At 54.4% G+C, this 24,180-nt stretch overlaps 1 protein-coding gene across 3 annotated transcripts in view; it reads right to left on the reverse strand.

The window, feature by feature from the left end:
* Positions 1–24,180, reverse strand: part of SH3PXD2A (SH3 and PX domains 2A) — a 246,120-nt gene that overhangs the window by 23,086 nt on the left and 198,854 nt on the right. For all 3 annotated transcript variants that reach the window (XM_061162537.1, XM_061162532.1, XM_061162536.1), the window contains 2 exons: positions 5,202–5,315; positions 1,503–1,586 (listed from right to left, as the gene is read on the reverse strand). In XM_061162537.1, coding sequence (XP_061018520.1) covers positions 1,503–1,586; positions 5,202–5,315 — 198 coding nt within the window. The remainder of the gene's footprint in view (positions 1–1,502; positions 1,587–5,201; positions 5,316–24,180) is intronic.

Below are 24,180 nucleotides of genomic sequence, written 5' to 3' on the forward strand. Positions count from 1 at the left end.
CATGGAAGGGTCTACACGAGGCTGCCTAAGTGTGCATCTGTGAGCGGCCGTGTGCAGGGAACTGCAGGTACGCAGCCGTGTAGGGGCTGGACGGGCAGCGTGCTGAGGCCCTCAGGGTGGTGTGCTGGCGGTTGTGCTTCACGGACTGAAGTGTCTGTGAGTCTCTGTGGTTGTGGAGACAGAAGTGTGCTTGGGGTTCACTGTGTGTTGGTGTTTGGAGTGGACAAGGAAGGGGATGGCGGAAGGTAAAAACCTTCCTCCCTGCACTTCTTCCAGGCCAGTGTCCCACTCTCCTTTGCTGCTGAGGCTCAGGGCTGTGTCCCAGCCTGGCCCCCCCACCTTCCTCCCTCCAGGGTGCCTTTGTTTCACATGCAGCCTGTTCTTTCTGCTTCGATGACTTGGCCCCTGTCCTGCGCCAGCACCCAGGGTGCAAACCATGCTCCACTCTCAGGACAAGCTGGGCTCCTTGCGGTCAGTGCTCTGACCTGATGCTGAGCCAGCCCCAGTAGAGTCCAGGCTTGTTGCTGCTTGGGGCAGACACCAAAACAGAGTCTCACAGCCGTTCAGAAACAAGCTTTGGGGGTGGAGTGCGAGACCCGGGGCATCCCTGCTATTCTGGAAAAGCCAGTGCTCATGACACACCCTTCTAGCTCTGCCGTCATTGTCCAGAACACGCCCTCCATTCTCCTGAGGCAGGAGACACGGGCCACCCACTGGCCCTGGGGCTCTGGAGATGTTTAGAGGCTTGTTCAGAGGCCCGCCCCTAATTTCCCTGCCTCCCAAGCTCCTGGATATCGGAAAGGCTCTGGATTGGCAAACGTCTGGGTTCTCAGTCAGCCTGTGTGGCAGGCCAGGGGCCTCCCTGGAATCATGTTGACAAGGCTCAAGTCCCAAAGGCCAGGGCTGGGGTGCAAGAGCCCCTGGCTGGACCTGCCTCACCCTTAGAGCTGGCGGGGGCTGTGCGCTTAGACCTGCTGGGTCTAGACTTTGCTCCCTTCCAGTTTCCCTGGAACTGGAGGACTGAGGAGGTGGGAAGTGGCTCCACCTCCTTCCTAGTCTGTCCCTAAATCACTGCCAGGACAACTTTGGTCAAGGAAAACCCTCCTTAGAGGAAGGAGGCAGGGAACAGCCGGGGGTGAGGGCACAGACCAGGCAGAGACTCAGACACACTCAGTTCTCTTAATCTGCGGTTTCAGGACCAACATGGCACTTCTCAGAGTCCAGCTCCCCCATGACCCTATATAAGTCCCATGACCCTGCCCCCAGAATGCTGGCCAAAGCCAGGGCCATCCCCAGTGTCACCCCAATTCCCAAGCAGCCCCTGCATCCTCCCAGGCCCCTCCCCGCCAGCTAGAGTAGCTAAGAGGACAGTCCGGCTGGTGAATCTAGGTGAGGAGGCCACGGGGCAGAGAGGAGCAGAGTCCAGAGAAGGAGGAGAAACATTAGTGAGAGAGAGAGACAGGCAGCAGCTGGGGCTGAGCAGAAGCTAGCTCCACGGTCACCTCGGCTGTGCTGCCTGTTGACCATCCCGCCCAGCGTCCACCGGCGATCCAGGCGCCGCAGATGGGCCTTGCGTCTCTTGGACACTGGTGTGGGAGATGGCGATGGAGCACGCGGCCGACGGGCACCGGCGGAGAGAATGGAGATGAGGATGAGATGGGATGGGTGGGGAAGGGGTGCAGGGAGGGGAGGTGTGCACACCTAGGTCTTCACATGCCTGGACCAAGCCCCAGTGGCACAGACAGGGCTAGATGGGCGCAGAACTGACCGGTGACATCGCTGGCAGGTGGCAAATAACCCAACCAAAGCCAAACTGTGTGGGTTATGCCCCTGAGCCTGGGAGGGGCTAAGACTTAAGAACCCCAGCACCTGAGAGAGGATGAGGCTCCATGGTTCCAGCCCAGTGCAAGGATGACCCTCGGAGGCAGCCCCGGAGGAAAACATGCCTCCCACGATCCCTGGGCATTGATGGCTCCCAGGAGCATATGCCCCCGCCTCCACCAGAGCTCCTATCAATCTCCCATCCCCATCCACTCACTCAGCAAGTCCTGCTTGTGAACCTGCCACCATGAGCCAGGCACCGCGTGCAGAAGGATAAATGTGTCCAGGTGGAGACCTGGGGTCCCTTCCCCAGGGGACTTAGAATTCTCACCATCCTGGGTTGCATTTGTCTTTGCTTTTTCAGTAATCCCCAGTGGGTCAAATCTGCTGAGGGCTAAATCCCCACATCTCTGCATCCCCAGGGCTCGGCAGGGGACTGACCCCTCTGAAACGTTGCTGAGTGAAGCACGACACGGGAGGATGCCGCAGGCCTGGGTGTGTTCCTGCCCCACAAGCTGCCCGCTGAATTTCAGACAGTCGGGGACCTGCCTCCCAGCCGCTCACTGCTGTACACCCCTCCTGTCCACACAGGTCCTCTGGCTGCTGTGGACCAGCTCCACATGCCCCCTTGCCTTCCTAGGGGACACCAGGTGGGTCAACTCCCCCCCTCCCAACCCCAGGCAGGCTGCCCGGGTCTGGGGGAGGAAGGCTGGCAGCTAAGAATCAAACTGTCCAGACACACCCCGCCACACCCCATCCAGGCCACCTGGGAAGTACTCGTTTTTCCAGAGGCAGGAGAGTGGCCTGTTTGACCTGCGTCCTGGAAGCGGGAGGCCTGAGGGATGGATTCAGTCCAGGCTGCACTGCCCGCTTACTATGTCACCATGGCAGGCCGCCAGCCCTCTGTAAGCCTCTGTTTCCTCATCTGTCTTTGGGGTTGACACCATCCGCCCTGGTGTGAAGTGAGACAAGGACTGAGCGGGCACAGTGGAAGAGAGATGAGGTCCTATGTGAGGTCACACTGGGAAGAACCCCAACAGCTGACCTCCCAGGGTGTGTCCACCTGGTTTGTCTGTGGGCAGAGGAGCTTCCCTCAGCTAGTGCCCAGCCTTGGGCCACCTTAGCAATAAGTAATGTTTACCCAGTTTAAACCAGGTGCCAAGACCATCTCACAAAGACCCCAGGTAGTCGGCACTCTGCCCACTCTAGAAATGGGAGGCCAGAGGCATAAGCATGGAATATGAGCTGTTAGGGAAGCTCTGATGGGATGAAGGGGTCCAATTTCTATCTGCAGGACTCAGGGGATCTATAATGGGGTGGCAACAGGGCTGGGGTAGAGATGGCCTGAGAAGGGACCAGGGTGGTGGGAACAGTGTAGAGACTGGTAGACACACCACAGATGCTGGGCTTTGGGCTGGGGGACTGAACCTTGAGCCCTTCCGTAGAGCTGGGGGTAGATGCCCACAATGTGATGATGGAATTCACAGCTGCCCAAATGTGGCCGGGTTACTGGCACACAGATCCTATCAAAGCGTGCAGCAGAACCTATTATCAGAAGGTTCACCTTGAGCATACATGTGTGCGCGTACACACACACACACTCACCCATGTCCTCTGAATGCGGAACCTGCGCTGGCTGCCTGGTTCTTATTCCATCGAGGTCAGAAGTCTTTACAACCCGCTATTGCTTGTTCTGTGCAGAGCACCCAATCTCTCTTCAAACCAGCTAGGCATCAGTGCCCACACAACCTCTCAGGCTCTTTCCTGCCCACTGGTGTCCTGGTCCTCCAGCATCTCCCAGCATCTCCACTCTGGCTCTCTTGCCATCACCTTTTCAGGAGGGGCTCCAATTCCATACATACTCTCTCCCAGAATCTCTCATAAGCAAAATGCATCACAGAGAGGCATTCAGCACGGTGGGAAGACCACCAGCAGGGGAGGCTGACCAGGGGCTCAAGCCTTATGAGGACGGACATGTATCTAGACCTCCTGAAGCCTCAGTTCCTGCATCGGGAAAATGGAGATGGTGACAGAGCCCTCCCCAACCTGGTCCCCAGTTAAAAGTACCAGGGCAGACACCTAGGAGTGAGTGAGGCCTCAGGTCACTCTAGGGATGGTTACTTCTGAAAAGCTCTGGGATGACCCCCAGGATGTGGAACTGGATAGGAGGTGAGGCCTAGTGACTACAGACAAAACAGACCAGACCCAACTCAGGGGCTGTGACTCTGCACCACTGCAGTGATGAGATGGAGGAGAGGCTCAGTCCCAGGGCTCGGGGACCAGCCAGGAAGGACGGAGCACCTGGACTGAACATGATGGCCCTGCCCGACGGGGCCAGGAACCTGTCACCAGGCAGGTATGCACTGCAGGGGCTGTGGCCCTGATCAAGGGACTAAAACGCAGCGCTTACAGGGGAGGAAGGGCAGGGCTCCAACTGCCCAGTAACCGACATTCGGGGAAAGGATGAATAAGGAGCTGGCGCTGGGCGGGCTGCTTATTTTGGCCTGGGCAGTGTGGAGTGGGGGTGGGGAGGGGCAGGCCGGGAGGTGGCCTGAGCCCTGGGCGGCAGGCATCCATCCCCCTGGCTCTCAGAGGTGCCCAACTGGACAATCCTCACTGACCGTTAGGGCAAGCCTTCCTGCTGCCAGAACAAGGGAGGTTTGGAAGTCACCAGGAGCAGGCAGGCATGCTGGGCTCTGGCAGCCTGCTCTGGGGAATACCCAAGTCCACTGGACAGGCTGAGTAGGCCAGTGCTGGCTGCGGGGGAGGGGCGGGTTCTTGGAAACGCAACAGAGAAAACCCCAGAAAAACCTCTTGAGGCCAGAACGAATCAGGGAGGCTGACGGTGCAAGAGTTGAAGCCACCCCTGGGTTCCGGCAACACAGAGAAACGACTCCCCCAGCTGCCCACCATGTCCGCAGCCTGGGCTGGGCTAACAGGTGCCCGCAGGGGCGGCCTCCGAGCAGACTGTGAACAGCAGAAGTGGCATGCACAAGGCCCCTTTGGGGTCGTCCCTGCCACAGAGAGTACAGTGCAAAGGTGGATCTCGGTAGGGACCCCCAGAGGAATCTAGGGCTTCTGCAGGGAGAGGGAGCTGTAGGGGATGAGCCCTAAGACTGTTCCTCCCAGTCTCTGACCCAAAGTTATCAAAACCTGAGACCCAGACCCCAGGATAATCTCCAGTCTAGTTTGAGTCCCATGCAGGACCAGCGAGGACAGTTCTGGATAGGAGGTGAGCTTGTGGGCTGGCCCCAGGGAGATGGGCTCCCAGGGGAAATACGGAGACCATGACCCAGTCATTTTAGAGTTTCTGATGGTCTTAGAGAGAAGGGTGGGAAAGCTGTATCATCACCCCGCCCCTTGAACCTGCAGGCCCTTACCATCTCCAGTCTTGGAGGTGTTGATATCTGAGTCGTCCCGAGTACCATTCTGGGCCTCCAGGTAGGTGGCAGGGACCCAGCCCTGCTCCTCAGAGGTGCTCACGAACCACCAGCCTGCAGCAGGGACAAGAGAGAGCACAGCCATGAGAGTCAGTGGATGGCCGAGGTGGGGAGGGGGCCAGGACGAGGAGGAAGGAGCAGCGAGGAGGGCAGAGCACAGAGCCACATGGCCCCAGGCACCAGCAAACGCCTGGCCCACATCTAGCCTCCTGGAGCCCAGGTTCTTGGCTGAGGAAGGAGACACCAACACAGTCCCTGAGAGGAGGGGACCTGATCCACCACAATCCACCCACACAAACGTGTGATACATCTGAGAATGAAATGGACACAAATGTGTGATACATCTGAAAATGAAATGGACACAACGATATGCCCAACACATGAAAGTTACCTTGCGGGAAAGGTCAAGGGGGCTCCAGCCAAACACAGAGACCATGTAGGGTTTTTCAAGCCCACTAGGATCACTGGTGTGACCTGGAGTTTGACCATTTTCTCTGGTTTAATGTAACCTGGGGGTAAAAAGGCCTCACAAATATGTTCCAATGGTCATTGCTCCCACTTGCGGGTCAGTGGTAATTTCACATCTGTGCTGCTCACAGCTGCCTTCAGTGTGTTGACGACTCCATCACGGTAAGTGGGCACTGTACCCTCGAGTGACCCTTGACGGTCATGGCCAAGTGAGAGCAGTACATTCGTTTTGTTTCCCGATTGTTGGCTCATTCATTCATCACTCAGACAAAAGCTGAGTCAAATACTCCAAACTCTGAAGTCGTGGCACTCCACTAACTGTCTTCTGTTCCTTCCTAGAAGGTACTTTTCACAGGAGCCCGTCTCTGCCCGCCTCCCATTCTGATTCTTTCCTGCCTCCAAAGCCATTTGGCACCGATGCTCTTTTCTGTCTGTGACAGAGCTCACTCACCATTTCCAAATCTGGACTGCAACCTGTCAAGAGACCCCAGGGCTCCTCCCTGGGCAGTACACCGAGGCCCCATCACTGCCCACAGCAGTGAGCAGCTGCCCAAGGAGGGGGCACATAGGGACCTCCAGGCTCTCCCAGCTGGGCTTAGCGCTGGGAGGTAGAGAAGGCTGCCTGGGGGCTGCTGTGACAACAATGGAGAGGGGCAGAGGACAACGGTCCCACCCCTGCACAGGATCTCACACCCAGGGTCATCACCTAGGTCTTCAACTTCCAATGCTCTGGGTCACTGGGCTGGGATAGCACACAGCCTGTGGTCTAGTCTTGAAGGCCCACAGCACCCCACCCTTTCCAAGAAATTCCACAACACTCTGCATGCAGCTCTGCAAACCTTATGAACTGCCATGACATCTGTATGATACTGTAACATCAGATACAATCCTTGTATGTTTGTCCACACCCACAGAATGTCCAGCACTGAGAATGGACCCTAAATAGAACTAGAGACTCTGGGTGATTAGGATGTGTCCATGTAGGTCATCAGTTGTACCAAATGGACCACTCTGGTGGGGGATGTTGACGACAGGGCAGGCTGCTTGCGTGTGGGGGGGACAGGTGTATATGGGACCCCTCCCCCTCAATTTTCCTTGACTTAAACTGCTCTAAAAACAAAAACAAAGCCTTAAAAAAAAGGAAAAGAAAAAGTTTCAGACAAGGGTCTGGACTTCTGAGGCCCAGCCCTTAGCTGGGTCACTGCCCCAGGGGACTCAGGGTGGAAGCCTTCATTCTCTCTCTCTGCCAGATTCAGGTCAATTCCCTCATTCCTCACCCAAGGGGGATGGGTGTGGGCCATGTGCACACTCCGGGCCTACCCACCCAGGCAGCACTGCCATCCTCCCTAGAGCCCTGGCGATAGCCTCATGGCTGCTTGGGAGGCTGTGGATGAGAGACCCCAAAGCAGCCAGAAGGCATGGACTTGCAGGGGTCTCTGCCTGGGGTGGCTTCTCCCCTTCTCTCAGGCTGTGGGGGAACTTTCAGGAACCCCAACTGCCCCTGCCGATAGGCCCCAAACCCAGTGTTCTTCCCCTGAGTCTGACTGGAGGTCACAGAGCTGCCTACCTCACAGACGTTCCCGCCCTACGGCTCTGCCTCTTTGACCACAGGAGTGGGTGCATCTGGCCAACTGTGTTCTGACGGGCCTGTCACCTCCCCAGACATCGTAACAGTTCACAGGCTTCTCCAGGAACGGACGTGGGTGCTCTGGCGACATGAACCCTAAGTCCCACATTAACCAGGAATTTCAGGGGTGTGGGGAAGAGATGTCCTGAGAGTTAAGTCAATAAAGCAAAATCAGGCAATGGAGAAAGTCAGTCCCGATGACCATCACTTGATCCTGGGGCACAGAGGTGCTAAAGCTAGGCTGCCCTGGTGGATGTTCTCATTACAGTAAGCCAGCAACCTTCCTGTGCCGTTCAATTGAGCCAGAGCAGGTTTCACACACGCCCTTGGTCAGCAGGGTTCATCCAGAAAGTCCGCCATCACAACTCAAGTTTGGAGAACAAAACCCAAGTCCACTGGGCGCCTGCCACCACAGACCTCAGTGGGGAAGGATGGAGACCTCCGAGTCACTCTTGGTAAGCGGTCCCTCCCCAACCAAACTCCCCCTCACAGGATAACCTCCAAGAGCCCAGAAGAACAGTCATCACAGTCCTCAACTTGGAGTCATTTAGGGAGGGTCTGGAAGGCTGAGGCTGTCACATGCCTGCCCAGGTCCAGGTCCAACGACAGAAGTTCATAGGCTTTGGTCACCACACCCTCCAGTCCCTCCTCAAACTGTGTCCAGGGAGCTGAAAGACCAGTTCCAGCCCCCAGAGCCAAGCCAAGTCCCAGTAGGCCCAGGTAGTGCCCTGAAGGCCTAGCCTCAAAGGGAAGCCCTTCTTCCCAGAAGAGGACTCCCCAGGATGGGCTCAGGGATCTTATGGTCATCAGACAGAACAGGGAATGTGTCTGGAGGAACAAAAGAGCCTGGATATGTGTGTCTCCCTGAGGATTTGCTGAGATGCCCAGCCCCCCCTCCCCCGCCCTCTTTTTCTATACCAAGGTGTGTCCATTGCCCACTCCACCCTCTAAAACAACCTACTTGCTGTCTCAGTGGCAGCATAGTCCCTCCTTTTCTGTGTGAGCCCATGACTTCCGAGGAAAGCAAGGAACTTTGCGGTCTCCTGGATGGCTTGGCTGACTCTCTTCTAAGCTTTCTCTCTATTTTGGGAACCTGGGCCCCAAAGGCATCCTCAGCAGAGGTGAAGGAGGCAAGCTCCTCCATGGGCACCAGGAAGACTTGTGCGGGTTCCTCCATCAGTCTCATCTGAGTTTGTCTGTGTTCTCACCTGTGAGTCTTCGAGCCTGCTGACCTCCTGCTGTCCCCTCTCCCAACCTCCCCCCATGGCAATTTCCAGACCAAGGCCCCGTGTGGACTTTTCTCATTGACTCCAAGGGCTTTATAATCCCAGGATTTAGAGTTCTTTTCTGCTGGTGGCAGTTTCCCCCCCTGCCTAACTTCACCCTTTGAGAACCTTCCATGTACTTTCAGCTCCCTCTCTTCCCCCCAGGAGGCAGGAATCTGGGATGGAGGGATGGATCTGAACTTGTCTGCGTAGAGTATCTTCCCAGGGTGGGGCAGAGCTGGCCTGCCTCCTACTTCTGCCTGGCATAGGCCTGGCACTCAGGGCAAGCTGGGCAGGGATTTGCTGAGGGGCTGAGTATGTGGCTGAGGCGCCCAGTGGGCAGGAAGGTGTGATGGTCTGTGCCTCACACTGCTGGGTACCCCTGGGATGTGCCAGGGCTATCTGAGTCCTTTTGACCTCAAAACCTCTCCAGAACCCCAGGTTTCTGTGGAGCCTGGGCCACACCACTGGCAGACCATGATCATCTCACTCCAGGGCAGCAACTTAGATTCTTATCCGCCTGCTGCACCCCAGACTTGGGGCTGAGCCTCTCATCTTCCTCACAGCTCGGAGGTCCTTCCAACCTGACCTGAGAATACCCCAGCCCCGACACATGCAGAGCTGGGCTGTGTGGCTCTGAGTCCCAGGTCCCTCCCGCAGCAGGCCCTGCAGAGAAGAGCCGCCACTGGACAGGCTCAGTCACCGCCCACGAAGCGGAGATGGACAGGCTGTCACCACCCAGGCAGGCATTGGCTGAACATGGGCTGGGGTGCCCACCCAGCTCTACACAGACCCCCCAGGAGCCCTGGCACGAGTCACACAGTTGGGCCTGTGGGGGCGGCTCCTTGGGCCTGCGCCCACCGATGGCTGTTGGCAGGCCTCTCCCAGACGCCGGCAGCTGCAACTGGGGCCCCTGACCAAAGTCACTGTGTCTTCACCAAGAAGCAGTTAGAGCCTGAGCCACCCTGGGTGCAGCCCAGCTGGCCAAGAGGGCTCAGGTGTCAGCCAGCCCGCGGGCATCTCCAGCTCCCCTCTAGTGCACACCATGTTCTCGCTCCTGCAGAGGCACACAGTGGGAGGCAGGCTATGTCCACATACACATGCATGGGTGGGGACCTGTGTGCATGGAAGAGAGGTGTGTCTATACATGTATCACGTGATGATTATAGCCAGGTGCTGAGAAGAGCACGCCGTGTCAGGAGCTAACATTACACACGCCACTTGACTTAATCTTCAAGGACCCTGTGAAATAACTTACTGTCGTCACTATCCCCACTTTGCAGATGTGGAAACTGGGGCACAAGAGATCACCACCAGGAGGAGGCAGAGGTGGACTCAAAACCAGGCCCTCCAGCTTCAGGACCCATACTCTTCACCACCGCAGAAGCGGGTCAGGTGCACCTCTGTGCCCTGCACGCGGGTAGAGGCGACTCCTTGACAATGAGGATCCCTGAACACGGATTCTTTACATATGTGCTGCCTGTGAGTCTGTCCACATCGCTGAGTGTGTGCTTTACGTGCATACACCATGAGTAGAATCTCAGGTTTGAGTGTCTATATCTACACGAGAGGACCCTCTGGGGATAGAGGGTAATAACTGGGAGTCTGGAGTCAGAAAGACTCAAATTCAGCTGGAGTGCCTTATACTGAGATGCTCCCCAGTTGGGGCAAGAGAGGACTACCACGTCCACTCTTTTGAATGGGAAACCGTGAAGTGATGTCCAGGAGCCCTGAGAGAGACGCACTCAGATACTGGATGTTCAGGAGAAGGCTTCCTCCTGGGGACCCCAGGCTAAGTCCCCAGGCTGGGGCAGTCCTTTCTGGGGTCCCCAGGCTAAGACCCCAGGCTGGGACAATCATCTGGAAGAATCCTGAACTGGCCAAGCCCCCAAGCACTGCCTCACCCTGGCCTCTCCTTCTGTGAGGGCCACGTGTCTACAGTGCCAGAGAAGAATGGATTTCAGCCAAGCCGGCCTACAGGCCAGGGCCCAGCCCTCTCCAGGAGACAAAGGCCCAGAGAGAACAGCAATGTCACCTGTCACAGCAGCCAACCTGCTCGGTAGGACTTACGGAAGCCCACTTCACCATGGCCGGGAGTGGAGGACGAGAGAAGGCAGAGCCCGGCAGGTCTGGCCAGCACCTCCAGCTCAGGGCGGGGCAGGGAGTCCTCGGCCCACATAGGAGAAAGCTCAGGTCCAGAAGTCAGTCCCTCCCTCTGTCCAGGCTAAGCATAATCTTTAGCTGTTTGGCCAATTTCAAAGCCCTTTCAAACGGACTCTAATTGAGGCTTCCCAGGGCTGGCACTGGGGGAGGGATGGTTGGGGGGGGGGGGGCAGCAACAAACTGAGAGTCGACAGATTCTCTCTTTCATGAACCACACACATGCACACACACGAGTCAGAGATGGAGACAGACAGAGGGAAGGGATGGGAGGACCTGGGTGAGGGGCTGGGCGAGGGACGGGGGCTTCAGCCTCTCTAGAAGGGACCTGAGCCTGTCCAAGGGGCGGCAGGAAGTGGCGGGCACCCCCAGGCCACTGCTGTCCCCAGGGTGACCAGGCCACAATGGTCTCCTTAATGAGAGTGGATAATGAGCTCATTAGGGCCAGAGGAGGCCAGCTGCACACAATTAGGACATTAATAAAGCCTTCTGAGGTCACTCACAGCTCAGCCTGGGACAAAACAGCTGGTGGGGGTGGGGGGACCCTGCTCCCTTCCTCTCCCTCTGAAACGCCCGTGTGTCCTTCAAGGTGTGGTCCTCCATGAGGTCTCCCCACCCTTCCTGCCCTGCTCACCCCAGGACTCAGTCCACAGGCACCTCTTATAGCCCCTCTTCCAAGACAGACCTCAGTTTGAATCCTGGCTTCACCACATGCTCACTGGTGACCCGGAACAGGTCTGACCTCCTTGAGCCTTGTCATACCAGGGCAGTATGAGCCTCTCAGAGGGATGCCTGGCATCCTGTGTTGCCCTTGGTATATCAGGGACACGTGGTACACTCAACAACCAGCCTTTACTGAGCACCTGGCATGTGCTAGGCCCTATTCCAGGCACAGGGATGCTGCAGAGAACAACCTCACTCGGGATGCAGGCGCCCCTTCCCCATCTGCCCCTGCACAGCACCCAGGATGGGTGCAAACACAACCTGCGCACTGGTGCTGTGGCCAGTGAGGGGGCTGGGCTGCCTCCCACCCGCCCTGGGTGCCCACTCGGAAGGTGGCGGGCAAGATGAGACAGGTGGGCAGAGTCTGGAACACAGAAGCTTTTAGGTGACCTCTGAGCCTTGCCTTTCCCTTCCCTCCAGGTCCTTCACATGGTCTAACCCACAGCTGGCATCTGTGGAGTGCTGCTGCATGCCAGGCCCTCTCGGAGGGTTTCCGCGTCCACAGCAGGAGGGAGGTGATGGAGCTAGCAGCAGAGGCACAGTCCAGGCCTCACACACCTGCCTCCATTCTCTGTGTACGCCTTGCCTCGGGCTCTGGCCCCCTCGTGAGACTGAAATGTCCGGGCACTCTCCTATTCTTTCCTTGGAGCAATTTGGAGAAGAGGAGGAGGAATTTGGGGGTACTTGGTGGTAGATGGAGGGAGATGCTGAGGAGGAAGGGGGCTGAAGAGGGCCTGGCCAGGCACATGTCACCAGCCCTGCCCACCTGGCCACACTACACCTGGCACGAGGCTGAGCCCTAAGGGACCACTTCTGCCCTGATGCCCTTCCCATGACCTTGGGGCAGAACTGAGCCTTCTACCTGAGAGCGAGCAGAAATGTGGGAAATGCAGGCCATCCGTGGCATGATGCTGTGCCTTTAAGAACAACGAAAGGCAGCCACCCTGGGCCAGGCCTCCCCTGGTCAGAAAGCTCTGTCACTGCGGCCTGTTGCCAAGACACACTCCAGCTCTCAGCACGTGGCCTCCGCGGTCCAAAGCAAACAGGAATGGGTGGGAGCCCTCCCCCTCCAAGTCCCTCCCAGTGTACCCCCATAGCCCCTGCCTTCCTACCTGACCTATTCTTCTCATCCCGCTTCTGACACCCACCCCCCTCTCTGTTGCCTATGGCCTCCCCCTCCCCCAAAGGGGGCTCTCAGGCCATGAGGGCCCCAGAACCTTCCCTGGGCGCCTGAGGCCTGAATTCCAAGACCATTAGCACAGGCTGCTACGTCACTGTTTGGAAGGCTCTGTGGAGTCTGTGGCAAGAAGACAGCGAGAGCTGGGCCACTGCCACCCCACCCCCAACCTGCTCCAGCCTGCCCACCCCTCTGGATGGGCCCAAAAGCCCAGCACTGGGTTCAGGCAGGCCCAGGAGGTGCACTCTAAAATGACGGGTAGAGAAGAACCACAGCTCTAAGCAAGGGCTCTAGAGTGAGGTTGCCTGGGTTCAGATCCCAGCTCTGCTGTTTACTAGCAACCACCTCAATTTCCTCATCTGTAAAATGGACCTATAGTACACTTACATCTCACTGTGTTGGTGGATGAATAAAGCTACGAAAAGTGTTCAGGACAGTGCTGGGTTCCTAGCAAGATGCACTGAAGAGCTGTTACTAAAGTTTAGGTGCACACTGTGGTGAATTTTAAAGAACCAAGACCTCAATGATTGGTGTCATGGTGGGCAGGGAGGCAGGTGGTCTTAGGTGTCTGGAGTCTCATGGGGAGAGAGAGCCTCTTGGTGTCACTAGCATCTGGCCTTAACCTTAGAAAGTCTCTACTGAAGGTCTCGTTCTGTGCTTGGCATGGGTTGGGGGCAGGGAGGGGGACGAAGGCTGCCCCATGCCATAGATAACAGTGCTGGCCGATGCATCATTTGAAGAAAATGTAGATACCAGAGATGAAACTAAGCAGTCAGGAAGAACACTTAGAAGACAGGAGGCCTGAACTGAACCTCAGATTAAATCTGGAGGGAAGGAGAGGGGGGAAGATGGAAACCTGGTGGAAGGAACAGGACAGGCAGGTGAGGTGAGTCCACGTGGCCCTCACCAGTAATATTCACCATGCTTCACGGTGGGAATTTTTCCAGATGACAGGGCAAGGGGCAATCACCTTCAACATCTCTGTCCTCCATCCACCCATGGAGCATTGCTGTGTGAGCCATGGCCAGAGGTTCCTGAACAGAAGTTGGCTCAGGACAGGAAATGCAAAAAGGCATTTTTCTAACATGATTATAAATGATGCAGATGGTGGGTGAGACGTGGCTGTGCAGGGTGAGTGAGGCATTCAGATGGAGGGAGGGCGGCTGCAAGAAAAACCGAGAAAGAGGGTGTGGACCTCTCAGAACCAGCAATGGAAAGGTTCAAGTCTCACAGGTGGGCCCCTGAAAAAGGGCTCAGGACAGCAAAAGGCTATTTCCCCTGCTGCTCCAGGCAAGAGGTGGGATAAGAAAGAGGAGGTTTAGAGAGACCGAGCAAGGGTGCAGACCTTGGGGCTCTCTGGGGGAGGGGGTATGAAGAGCACCTGTCCGAGGCTCAGCCCCACATGGAGACAGAGACGGCATAGGCAGCTGCCCTCTGTGAGGAAAGCGCTTGACCGAGAACCTGCCAGGCCACCGTAGGCAACCTGGGAAGCCACGGAGGTGGGAGCAAGGCCAGAGGACACAGTCAGCCATGATCTCAACACTCAAAGCAGAAGGCAGATTCTAGGCAACCTCAATGTGGGTCCTGACGAAGGGAAACATGGGTTCCCTGAGGGGTGGTTGGAGAGCAGCTCTGGGCATGACCAAGGCAGCACTGAGCACAAACAACAGGAAAGATGGGGCCCAGACCACATGGGATTCTGATCAAATGTGAATGCTGGCCTGGAGGGTCTGGGATACGTCAGAGCTGAGCCACCCAGACCTTGAGGCTCTCATGGTCCTGCTGGGGGCTGCAGGGCTGCAGTAGTAGATTCACAGCTGATAGCTGACCACAGAGGTTATATCCAGAGAGGATCTGACGGCTTACTGGTTACACCCACTGGGAACCTGCACCATTGGATGTTTTAATCAGTCACAGAACAAAGACAGAGGCTGTGTTGGCTGCACCGTCTCATTTAGTAAAAGTGGTGCCAGGATCAGGAGCCAAAACAGAGCTCAACAGATGGTAATGACAGGTCAAATCTGACAAGATGAAAAGTATTATAGTAAGTAGAGAGACAAAAGGACATGGCTTAGAACAGCGGTCTTATAATTCGCTGTCTAAACTTTCTGGAGTACATGGGGGCATTACTCATAATTATGCCAAATATTAGGTGCCAACTGGGAGTGTCTCGGGCACTTGGGTTGTATGGGTCCCCCTACTTGGCAGCGAGGATGAGAAGGGTCCTGGAGTTTGGGATAGGGTGGACAGTAAGCCTGTGAAACCCTAGGCTGCACTAGGACTAGGAAGCACCTGGACTGGGTGACTTACCCAGATGCCTGGTTTACAAGGAGCAGTCCAGGATCGGTCCTCAGGCTTGACTCCTAGCACAGCATCCCCTTGGCTCAGTTTAAAAATGACTCTTTGTCACTACCTTTGCAGAAAGAGGCCAACACCGCCTGCTTTTTCCATTAGATCTCCTAAATCTCCATCTGACAGATGAACCAGGAAACCAGTCCTTTCATCCGTTTCTCCTCCATTCTGTCAGTCTCCACTAAGCAGACCCAGCTCTCAGCAGAGTCATGGGCATGGCTTCCCCCACCTCTTGCCACACCCTGAGGAGGGGGCTAACAGGTAGATTTCTGCCTCTGTCTCTAGGTAACCTCTCCCTCACCCTCTCAGAGCCCACCCAGCTGACAGAGTTTTCTGGCACAAGATCTCATCTGAGGTCTTTGCCAGGAGAGAGTGACTTTGGATCAGCGTTTCTCAAACCTCAGATATTTCCACACCACTGGCTGACTTTGGCCATATCCTAGAACTGCGTATACTGTGGTTCACATAGTAAATATATATTTAAAGCAGTTCCCCCCCTCTTTTTTTAACTTCAAGAAAATAATTTGTTTAGGAAACTTCAGATTGCCACCATGAATAAACAATTAGGACCACTGGTCCCAACCATGAAATTAGAGAGAACAAAACAAGAGAGTAAATTTGAGCTGTGCTGTGACTGAAGAGGCCACATCTAGAGACTGCTTCCTTTTTGTTACAGAAGGAGATTTATTAGAGAGAGTCAGAGCTGACCATCGAGCTGAGGTAAATCAGGCTTGTCAGAGAAACAAAACAAGACAAGATGAAGGGGGTTTTTTTTTCCGCCATGTGTTGTGGAACATACTGCCTCTCTGTGCCAGCTAAAAGCATCCCATGTACCATGGTGTTGTGTGGGTGACATTTCTAAGAAAAAGACTTGGGGCCAGAATGATACTTGGTCATCCAAAATGTCTGATGAAAGACAATGAAGTGTCCTCATTAGTGAGATGAGGATATTAAGTAGCATGGACTTACCAGGGTTGTGCTGGGGAATCAAAAAGAAAGGAATAGGGGCCACCTAGCAATATGTCTGCTGTGTGTATGTGTATATCCAGCTTGGAGAAAAAAGCTGACAGAACCCTCTGTATCTGTTACACCAGTCATTTGAAATATAAGGCGTTGATCTTATTCTTTTAACTAGTTTACTCCAAGACAAAGTATACATGAGTAAGTTTGTATATTTTCCCCCTTTTCTCTCTTGGCTAAAAACAGAGGCTTCTTGGTCCCAGAATTGAGCTGGTTTCAACTAAAAGCCTTAGACGGACAACCATATCCTCCCTTCTAGCTGAGTTCAGCCCCTCTTGAACTGGTGCAAAAAATAAAAGCAGGGGCAATTTCAACTTTAAAGACCATGTCCATAAACAAGACAAACCCACTCCGCAATTTGTCTAGGGCATCCCTCCTTCCAAACCCTGCTTCTTTAATTTCTGGGGAATTTTAAATAGAGGTCTTACAAAAACCCGCACCGCCTGACGTCAACAGCTCTCTGACAACGTGGATTCTTCCACGCGGTGTGGGGAGCAGCCGCCACGAATGCTGATACTTTTCCAGGCTTCTTTCCCAGTTGGAATTTGGGAGCCACTGGTGTCTCCCTAGGAGACTGGGAGAAGAAAGGTACCGGGGAGTGTCCTGCCTGGGGACCTGTACCTGTGTTCCCCAAACCTTGGCCATCACAGAGCAGCAGTGCATGCATCTCAGTCACACAGTTGTGTCTGACTCTTTGCCTGCCAGGCTTCTCTGTCCATGGGTTTTCCTGGCAAGAACACTGGAGTGGGTAGCCTTTTCCTTCTCCAGGGGATCTTCCTGACCCAGGGATAGAATCTTTCTCTCCTGCATTGCAGGTGGACTCTTTTATTGCTGAGCCATGAGGGAAGCCCTGTAGAGCAGTAGGCATGCAATTAAACAATCTGAAAAACCCCTGTTCTTTTTTTTTTTTAAACAAACAAACAAAAAATATGTTTCCAAAAACCATTTACTTATATTACACTAAATGGAAAGCTTGTATCCCTTGGCACAGATAGAACATAGCTGAAAAAATACAATGAAACAACAATGCTATGGATTTCCAGCAAGATACTAAGCCATAATCTAGCCAACACACTGAGACTGGGGCTAGAATTTCCCTTGGTCAAACAAATAGCATCAGCAAGTTTCAGCCACACAGAAGCCCCACATGGAAACTTTCTTCAATGTGGAGTGAAATAATTGAAAGGAAATAACCTTCTCCTGATGGGATTCAATGCCATTTAATGCTGGGCCTGCCGCTCACTTATAGGACCCACTCTCTGGGAAACACTGATCCTAAAGAAGGAGCCTTGGGTTAAGGATTTGCAGCCCCTTGATTTATATCCAAGCTCAGCCACTAGCAAGCTTTCTGGTCTTGTGTAAGTCACTCAGTTTCCTCTTCTGAAATACAGAAACAAAGGCCTCTGCCCCACTTAGCCTTGCATAGCTATGCTGTGGAAGAGATGGGGAAAATGCTTTGAAAAGTCTCTGGATTGTAGGTGGATGGGGGTGGAGGGGGTCATTATTCTGAGCAGGTTGAGGAACTTGATGGACTCCTAACTTCCTTCTGCCCTCCACTCCCAGATGCAATTCACTGCCCAGACTGGATGGTGGCCCATCCCTGTCTGTTAGAGAAAAGAATAGGAAAATGCCACTTGACAATATTCTTGCACAGTAAACCTTCCCAATAGCCACGTGGAATTCAAAATATTATCATCATTTTATAGATATGGGAATTGAGGGGCAAAACGGTTACATGTAGCTACTCAGTGGCACAGTGAGATCTGAACACAAGCCTTTTGCGTGGTCTAGAAGGAAAGGCCCTCTATCATGCTTCTGTGTGCACACCCAGCAGGGCTCAGAAGGCCCAGATATGTTGGTCTTTCTGATCCATCACTGCCTGGGCCTCATCTTTCAAAACCATTACCTTTGTGAAGTTCCTGTGACTCTGTGAGCTGGCCTTCTACTCTCCTTCCCTCATGTTCTCCCGGCACCCTGACCTTGGGTTTGGGTTGGCTGTCACCCCAGCTAGACCAAGAGCTCTTTGAGGACAAAGGCCATGTCTTGCTCATCTTGGTATCCTGTCGAGCCCCTGCCTGGCTCAGTGTTTGACAAAGAAGGGACTCAGGGAGCAGCTGTTGAACACGAAATGCAGTAACAAGATGGGCACAAGGCTTCCTTCACCTTGCCTGGCTTCTCCCTCCACACTAGTCCCCCTGCTTCCCTCAGCCTCAGTCTCTCTGAGTCTAGCTCCTGGGGTCAGCACTGGGCATTTGCTTTACAACTCCCATCCCTCTGGCCTGGCATCTTCTGCCAACTAGAGTCCAATACAGTTCTTCAGCCCCTGGGAAGTGTTCCTTCCTCTGGTCCCTTAAACTAGGGAGGTACCTCTGATTCACAGTTCACTTGGAGAGATTTACCCACAGGGACCTGAGCCCAGGAGATCTCTGTTGCTTGTTGCATAACGTGCCCAGGATCACCCAGGAAGCCCATATCCCCACCCATGAGCTCTCCCAGTCCGCTGTGTGTGTGAGCATAGCACCTGATTGGGCCATTTTCATTTGGGCCTCTCCCCTCACAGGAATGGGAAAGCCAAGCTCAGGGAGGTCCCACAAGCCCAGGGAGGTCCCACAAGCCCAGCACCAGGGACAAGCCCACGCCCCGGGGCGAGGCTTCTGGAAGAATGCAGAGGGAATTCTATGAACCAACAGCCCCTTCAAACTCAAAGCAGTTTCATGGGCTGGCTGCAGGCATCCACTGGGACTCTTGGAGCCATAGTGTCTCACACAGGGAACACACTGCCCTCTTCCATGGTGGGCGCAACTCAGGGGGGCGCCTCTGGAAAGGGCAGCCCCAGAGCCCTGCTACATCCCACCCTCAGAGGATGTGGGGAAAGCTACTCAGAGGAAATAGCTCCCCCCCCCCATGGTGCTTCTGCCCGAGGGAACCACAGGAGATTTAACTAAGAGGCTGCAGGGTGTACAGGGAAGAGGCTAGCTATCTGAACTCTATGGGCTTTCCTCCCTGTGAAAGAGAAGTCCTGCCATCTGTGCTTTACAAGGCAAGGGTGGTGACTACACAGTGGAAGGTGTCTGGCTCACTGTTTGATATACAGGAGGAGCTTCAGCCATTCCTTTCTTGCCTTTCCCAGAGTTTCTGACATCAATGGTCTCCACAAAGTAGAACTAGGTTTAAGCTGAGGTTGGAATACCCTGGGCATGGGATGACCATCCTGAGCCCTAATTGGGTCTGTGTGATTTAGGAAGCTTCTCTCCTTGAGTTGGGCTTCCCAAGGGCTCAGTGGTAAAGAATCAGCCTGCCAATGCAGGAGATGTGGGTTCGATCCCTGGGTTGGCAAGATCCCCTGGAGGAGGAAATGGAAACCCACCCTAGTATTCTTGCCTGGAAAAATCCCATGGACAGAGGAGCCTGACAGGCTATAGTCCATGGGGTTACAAAGAGTCAGACACTACTGAGGGGCTGAGAGCGTACACAAACACCATCTCCTTGAGCTTCTCCTACCTCAGGGCACCATCTTGTCACCTTAGTTTCTAAGTTAATGAGGCCCAGTATAGCTCCTATCTCAATCCAAGGAGAAAAGGCCACACCCCTAGTTCAGTTGCCCCAGAGACTGCCTGGGGTCAACTATCTCATTCTTAGTCTCACCAGTTACAATGATTGGTCAGTCAGCAGTGACTGACATCCATGGGCACCAATCAAGGAGATTTTCCATTTCTGCCCTGTCACTCTCTGGTGCCTCAGCCCCCAACCCTTAAGGGGAGGAGTCTGCATTGTTACCACCCTGCCTCCTTGTACACCAGCAATCCCAGTCCCCTCCTTCCCCTTGAGATGGAAGGCTCCACGACTGGGGATCAAGCCGTCCTTAATGATCTCTATGCCTCAATGTGTGACACACAGTAGGAGATAAGTTGGGGAATGACTCAATGCTTCATCTCTAGCCCCTGACTACACACTCACTTAATTGCATGGTTTGGTTCTCCCCACTCTGAATGGGCTTCCCTAGTAGTTCAGATGGTAAAGAATCTGCCTGCAATGCAGGAGACCCTAATTCGATCCCTGGGTCGGGAGGATCCCCTGTAGAAGGGAATGGTAATCCACTCCAGTATTCTTGCCTGGAGAATTCCATGGACAGAGGAGACTGGCGGGCTATAGTCCATGGGGGTCAAAAAGAATCAGACACGACTGAGCGACTAACACATGTACTCTGAGAGCCTGCCTGTGATCAACACCCCACCACAGTCAGCAGCAAGATTCTGGCACCTGATGGCAGAGACACAGAGAGGAAGCTAGGAAGTCACTGACCAAGCCTGCCCTCCATGAGGTCACCCCGCCACCACAGGGCCCTTGAGGAGAGACTATTCCAGAAGCGGTTCTAAGGTGGGGAGGCCTGGATGGAACAGATGTCTGGGTGTTGAGGTGGGCCTTGAAGAGTTCCGCGCTCCCAACCCCCATTAAACATGTCTTTGCCCTGCCAGGCCCAATTCAGCACAGCTGAGTCCGAGCCCGCTGCCATGGCAGGCTCTAACTTCACTCCCCAGGAAGTGAGCGATATCATCATCAGCTCTTGTTCCGCAACCCTGGCCTGTCCCCCAGCCTAGAATGTGGGTGTCTCCAACCCTGTTCTCTGTCCTGGTCTCTGGATCAGAGCTCCAAGCAAACCTGGCTCTAAATCCACCCAGGCGGTGGAGGGATGGCCCCATGGGGCCTGAGAGATCAGGGTACGGAGGGCAGGCCAGAATCTTCCTCCCAGCCGCCACATCAGCACTGATAAAATACTCTGGCCCCAGCAAAAGCGGAGGCCTTCTGAGTCCAAAGAGGGGGAGTCTGCATCAGCTGTGTGGTGAGACCTGGGACTCAGGACTGGCGTGGAAGCAGAAGAGTAGAGCGAAGCCTTCATCGGGGAGGTTCCACAGCAGGAGCCCTGGCTGCTCCCTCCCCTGGGGCAAAGCCCTGCTGAAGAGGCAGGCTTCCTCTCTGTCCTCTGGGGAATAGTCGGTTACAATCCATATCTTAAGTCTTAAAAGTCAGTCATAGAAGTTAGAAGTATATTGGAAATATAAATTGAGAAATAGATCCATTCCATAAGGACATATTAATTTTTCAAAAGGGATAATTTTGACCGTCACCCATCTCATTGGCATCTGGGAGGGACAGCTTTCAGCGACGTGGGACAGCTGCTATAACTCGGAATGTTTGGTCTTTTTAAATATGAAGCAATAAAGTGAAAAAACAATGTCCCTTAGGAACAATTTTAATAAAATAATGAAGGTCTTAGATGTGCTCAAATAAACTCTTAGTGAAACACCATGAAGTAATGTTGTTTAAGGGGAATGGTGAATAAGCTAAAACATTTGTGAACAGGGTAGACTAGTAATTCAAACATCACAACTCGTTGGCAAGGAGGTCCAGGTGTTCGCCAACGCCGGTCTTACTCCCACGACCAAGGCCAGGGGAAGAACACCCATCAGTGTCAATACTCCTGGTGCAGTATTATTTATACCCAAGTGTGAAGGAGTTGATGTGGTGCTTGCCGAAGGGGTGCTGGCTGAGGCAAGGAGAGGGGCTTCCCAGGGCTAGGGGGGGCCAGGAGGGGTGAGGGCCCCATTATTTTGCTATCTTTATAGGCTGGTCAGAGTCTGCTCCAATGTGCTAAGCCATTTTCATTATATCCCTACCCCATTGTGCTAGGAACATGGTAGATATACAGAAAACACCAGCTTAAATATGCAGTAGGGTCAAGACACTTGGCTGGTGGGCAAGACGGAGGCAAGGATGACCCAGGTAGACAAGAAAGACTCAGGGGAAATGGACTTCTCTAATTCCTCACCTCAAAATGAACTGGGCTAGGCAAACCCCTGCCCCCAGATAAGTGGAGGCTGGTAGAAGCCTCCTATGCTGGGCCTTCAGGACCCTGCACTGGCTTGAATTTTGGCCTCTCTTTTTAAGTCCCAGAGCGATCGATTTCACAGATCTCGTTTAACTTGAGAAGGACGGGGGAGGAGGGGCAAGGAAAACTGCATTCTTCCCCTTCAAAGCCAAGAATCCAAAGTAATACTTCTGGTGGTAACTGATCCCGGCCTGTTTGTGATTACAGCCCCTTGCTTGCTTTCTGGCAGAAGGGCCCTGGAGCCCCACAGCACGGCTGATGGGGACAGACACCCTCGCTCACTTGGATAATCTTGTCCTCGTCTGACATGACCAAAAGCGTCTGTCAGCCACTCTGCTTTCAGCAGTTCTCCAGGGCAACTCTTCAAAACATCACTTTATTTTACAAGGGGAGGGGAGAAGCCACCCCTAACCCCTATCATGAAATTCCACAACACTAATCATATTCCTTCTGTTACCAGCACCAGCCTGGAAAACACGGCAGCACCAGCTGCCTCATTGGCTGATGCAAATTGAAGGGGAGAGGGAGGCTTACGATTGGACAATCTTCCTCCTTTGCCTATCCCCTCCCTTTTATCAGTGGAGAACACACACACACCACTTTTGCTGTCATAGCACAGTGAAGCACGCGCACACACGCACACACACACACACCCCTTTTGCTGTCAGCACAGAAATGGCTTCGCAAAGCTCAAGACTATTTCTCAGCTGTTCTTTCTCCGGAAATTTAATCTGTGGAGCACTTGGCCTCACAAAGCCCATTCCAAAGGTGTCCAGGAGCCCACGGGCCCTGTGATCATCATTACAAACCCAGGGATGTTTGTAGCCAGTGACCCATTTGGCTGCTTGGAGAGCTGGCTGAAAGTTGCCAACATGGTCAGATTCCCCTTGCCTGCTCCCTCTAAGCTGAAACTGGCTTTTTTTTTTTTTTGGAGCCCCATGGCTTAGAGGGGATCTGAGAAGTCCTGGCACTATGGAGACAAAAGGCCTGCTTCCTGCCTGGCTTGGTAAAACTGTAATGGTCATGGGGAATAGGGGAGCCTGGTGTCTGGAAAGCAGCCGTGCCCACTGTCTTCACTCCTAACCACACATGAGGAAAGGTGATGCTCAGGAGGAAGAGCAGCTTGCCTGAGATCACCTGGTTAGCGGGTGGCTCAGCTTAGAACCTAGACTGACTGAAATTGACTTTTATACAAAGCTTGTCATTCCCCCCACGAGGCTGCTCTGCCCATTGAGATGACACCCTGAGCACGGCGCCAAGTGGCAACCCGCTAACCCAATGCCTTGAGCAAGAAGCAGGTGGCTGGAATTGGCAGAATACCCCCCACCCCAGGCGCCAGGAGGTCACTTGGCCAGGGTGGAGGTCACTTGGGGGGCCAAGGTCACTTGGCGGGGTGGAGGCCTGTGGCCAACACTGCAGTCGCTGGTGCCGGGACAAGGCCCCAGGCTGTCTTGATTGCAGCAGCTCAACATTCTGCCTCAATCAAAAGATGGTGAGCCTGCTGAGCAGAGAGGAGGCTGGGGCTTTTGTGAGGGCGCCGGTTAGAAGTAGAGAAAACAAATAAGAAAAGACAGAGTGTCCAGAAACCCCAGGAGTGGAGGCCCGGCCAACCTCAACAGAGACCCCACCACCTTCCTGCGGGGAGGGAGGGACATGAGGGATGGGGAAGGCAGCACTTCGGGCTGGAGCGGCGGCGGCAGTGGGGTGGCGTGGAGGTGGGGGCAAGGAACACAGCCAGGCAGTGGGATAGCCCCACCTGGATCCCGAGAAGTGTTGCTGAAAGGGGGTGTTTGCCTTCATGCCGAGGCATCTGAAGATGACCCTGCTGGGGGACGGCACCTTGTCTGAAAAATGAGCCTGTCTGAGTGCAGGTGGTTGGGGAGGATACAAGGAGAGAGGCTCTCTTTCTCTCGGGCCTGCCTCTGCTGTCTGTGTCCTGGCTCCAGCTGCAGCACCAGGCTGAGGGGTCCAGGGAGGGGAGCTGAAGAGCCCGCTTACCTCCTCCTTCACCTGGCGGACAGGCTGGGCCCCAGTCTGTGAGTGGGTGGACAGTGTGGCCTCGAAGGTGCCAGGAGATGCCAGTGTGCCTCAGAGACAGCTACCTTGGCACCTGCCATCCCTAGCTCATGCAGCAGACCTGCCACAAACTCCATGGGACACTAGGCAAATGATGTCAGGCCTCCATTCCTCCTCTGTCAAAGGGAGGTTTGGGCAGATGGTCAGAAATATGTCTTGCAGCC

This window comes from Dama dama, chromosome 15 (assembly GCF_033118175.1).
Source record: "Dama dama isolate Ldn47 chromosome 15, ASM3311817v1, whole genome shotgun sequence".
Lineage (NCBI taxonomy): Eukaryota > Metazoa > Chordata > Mammalia > Artiodactyla > Cervidae > Dama > Dama dama.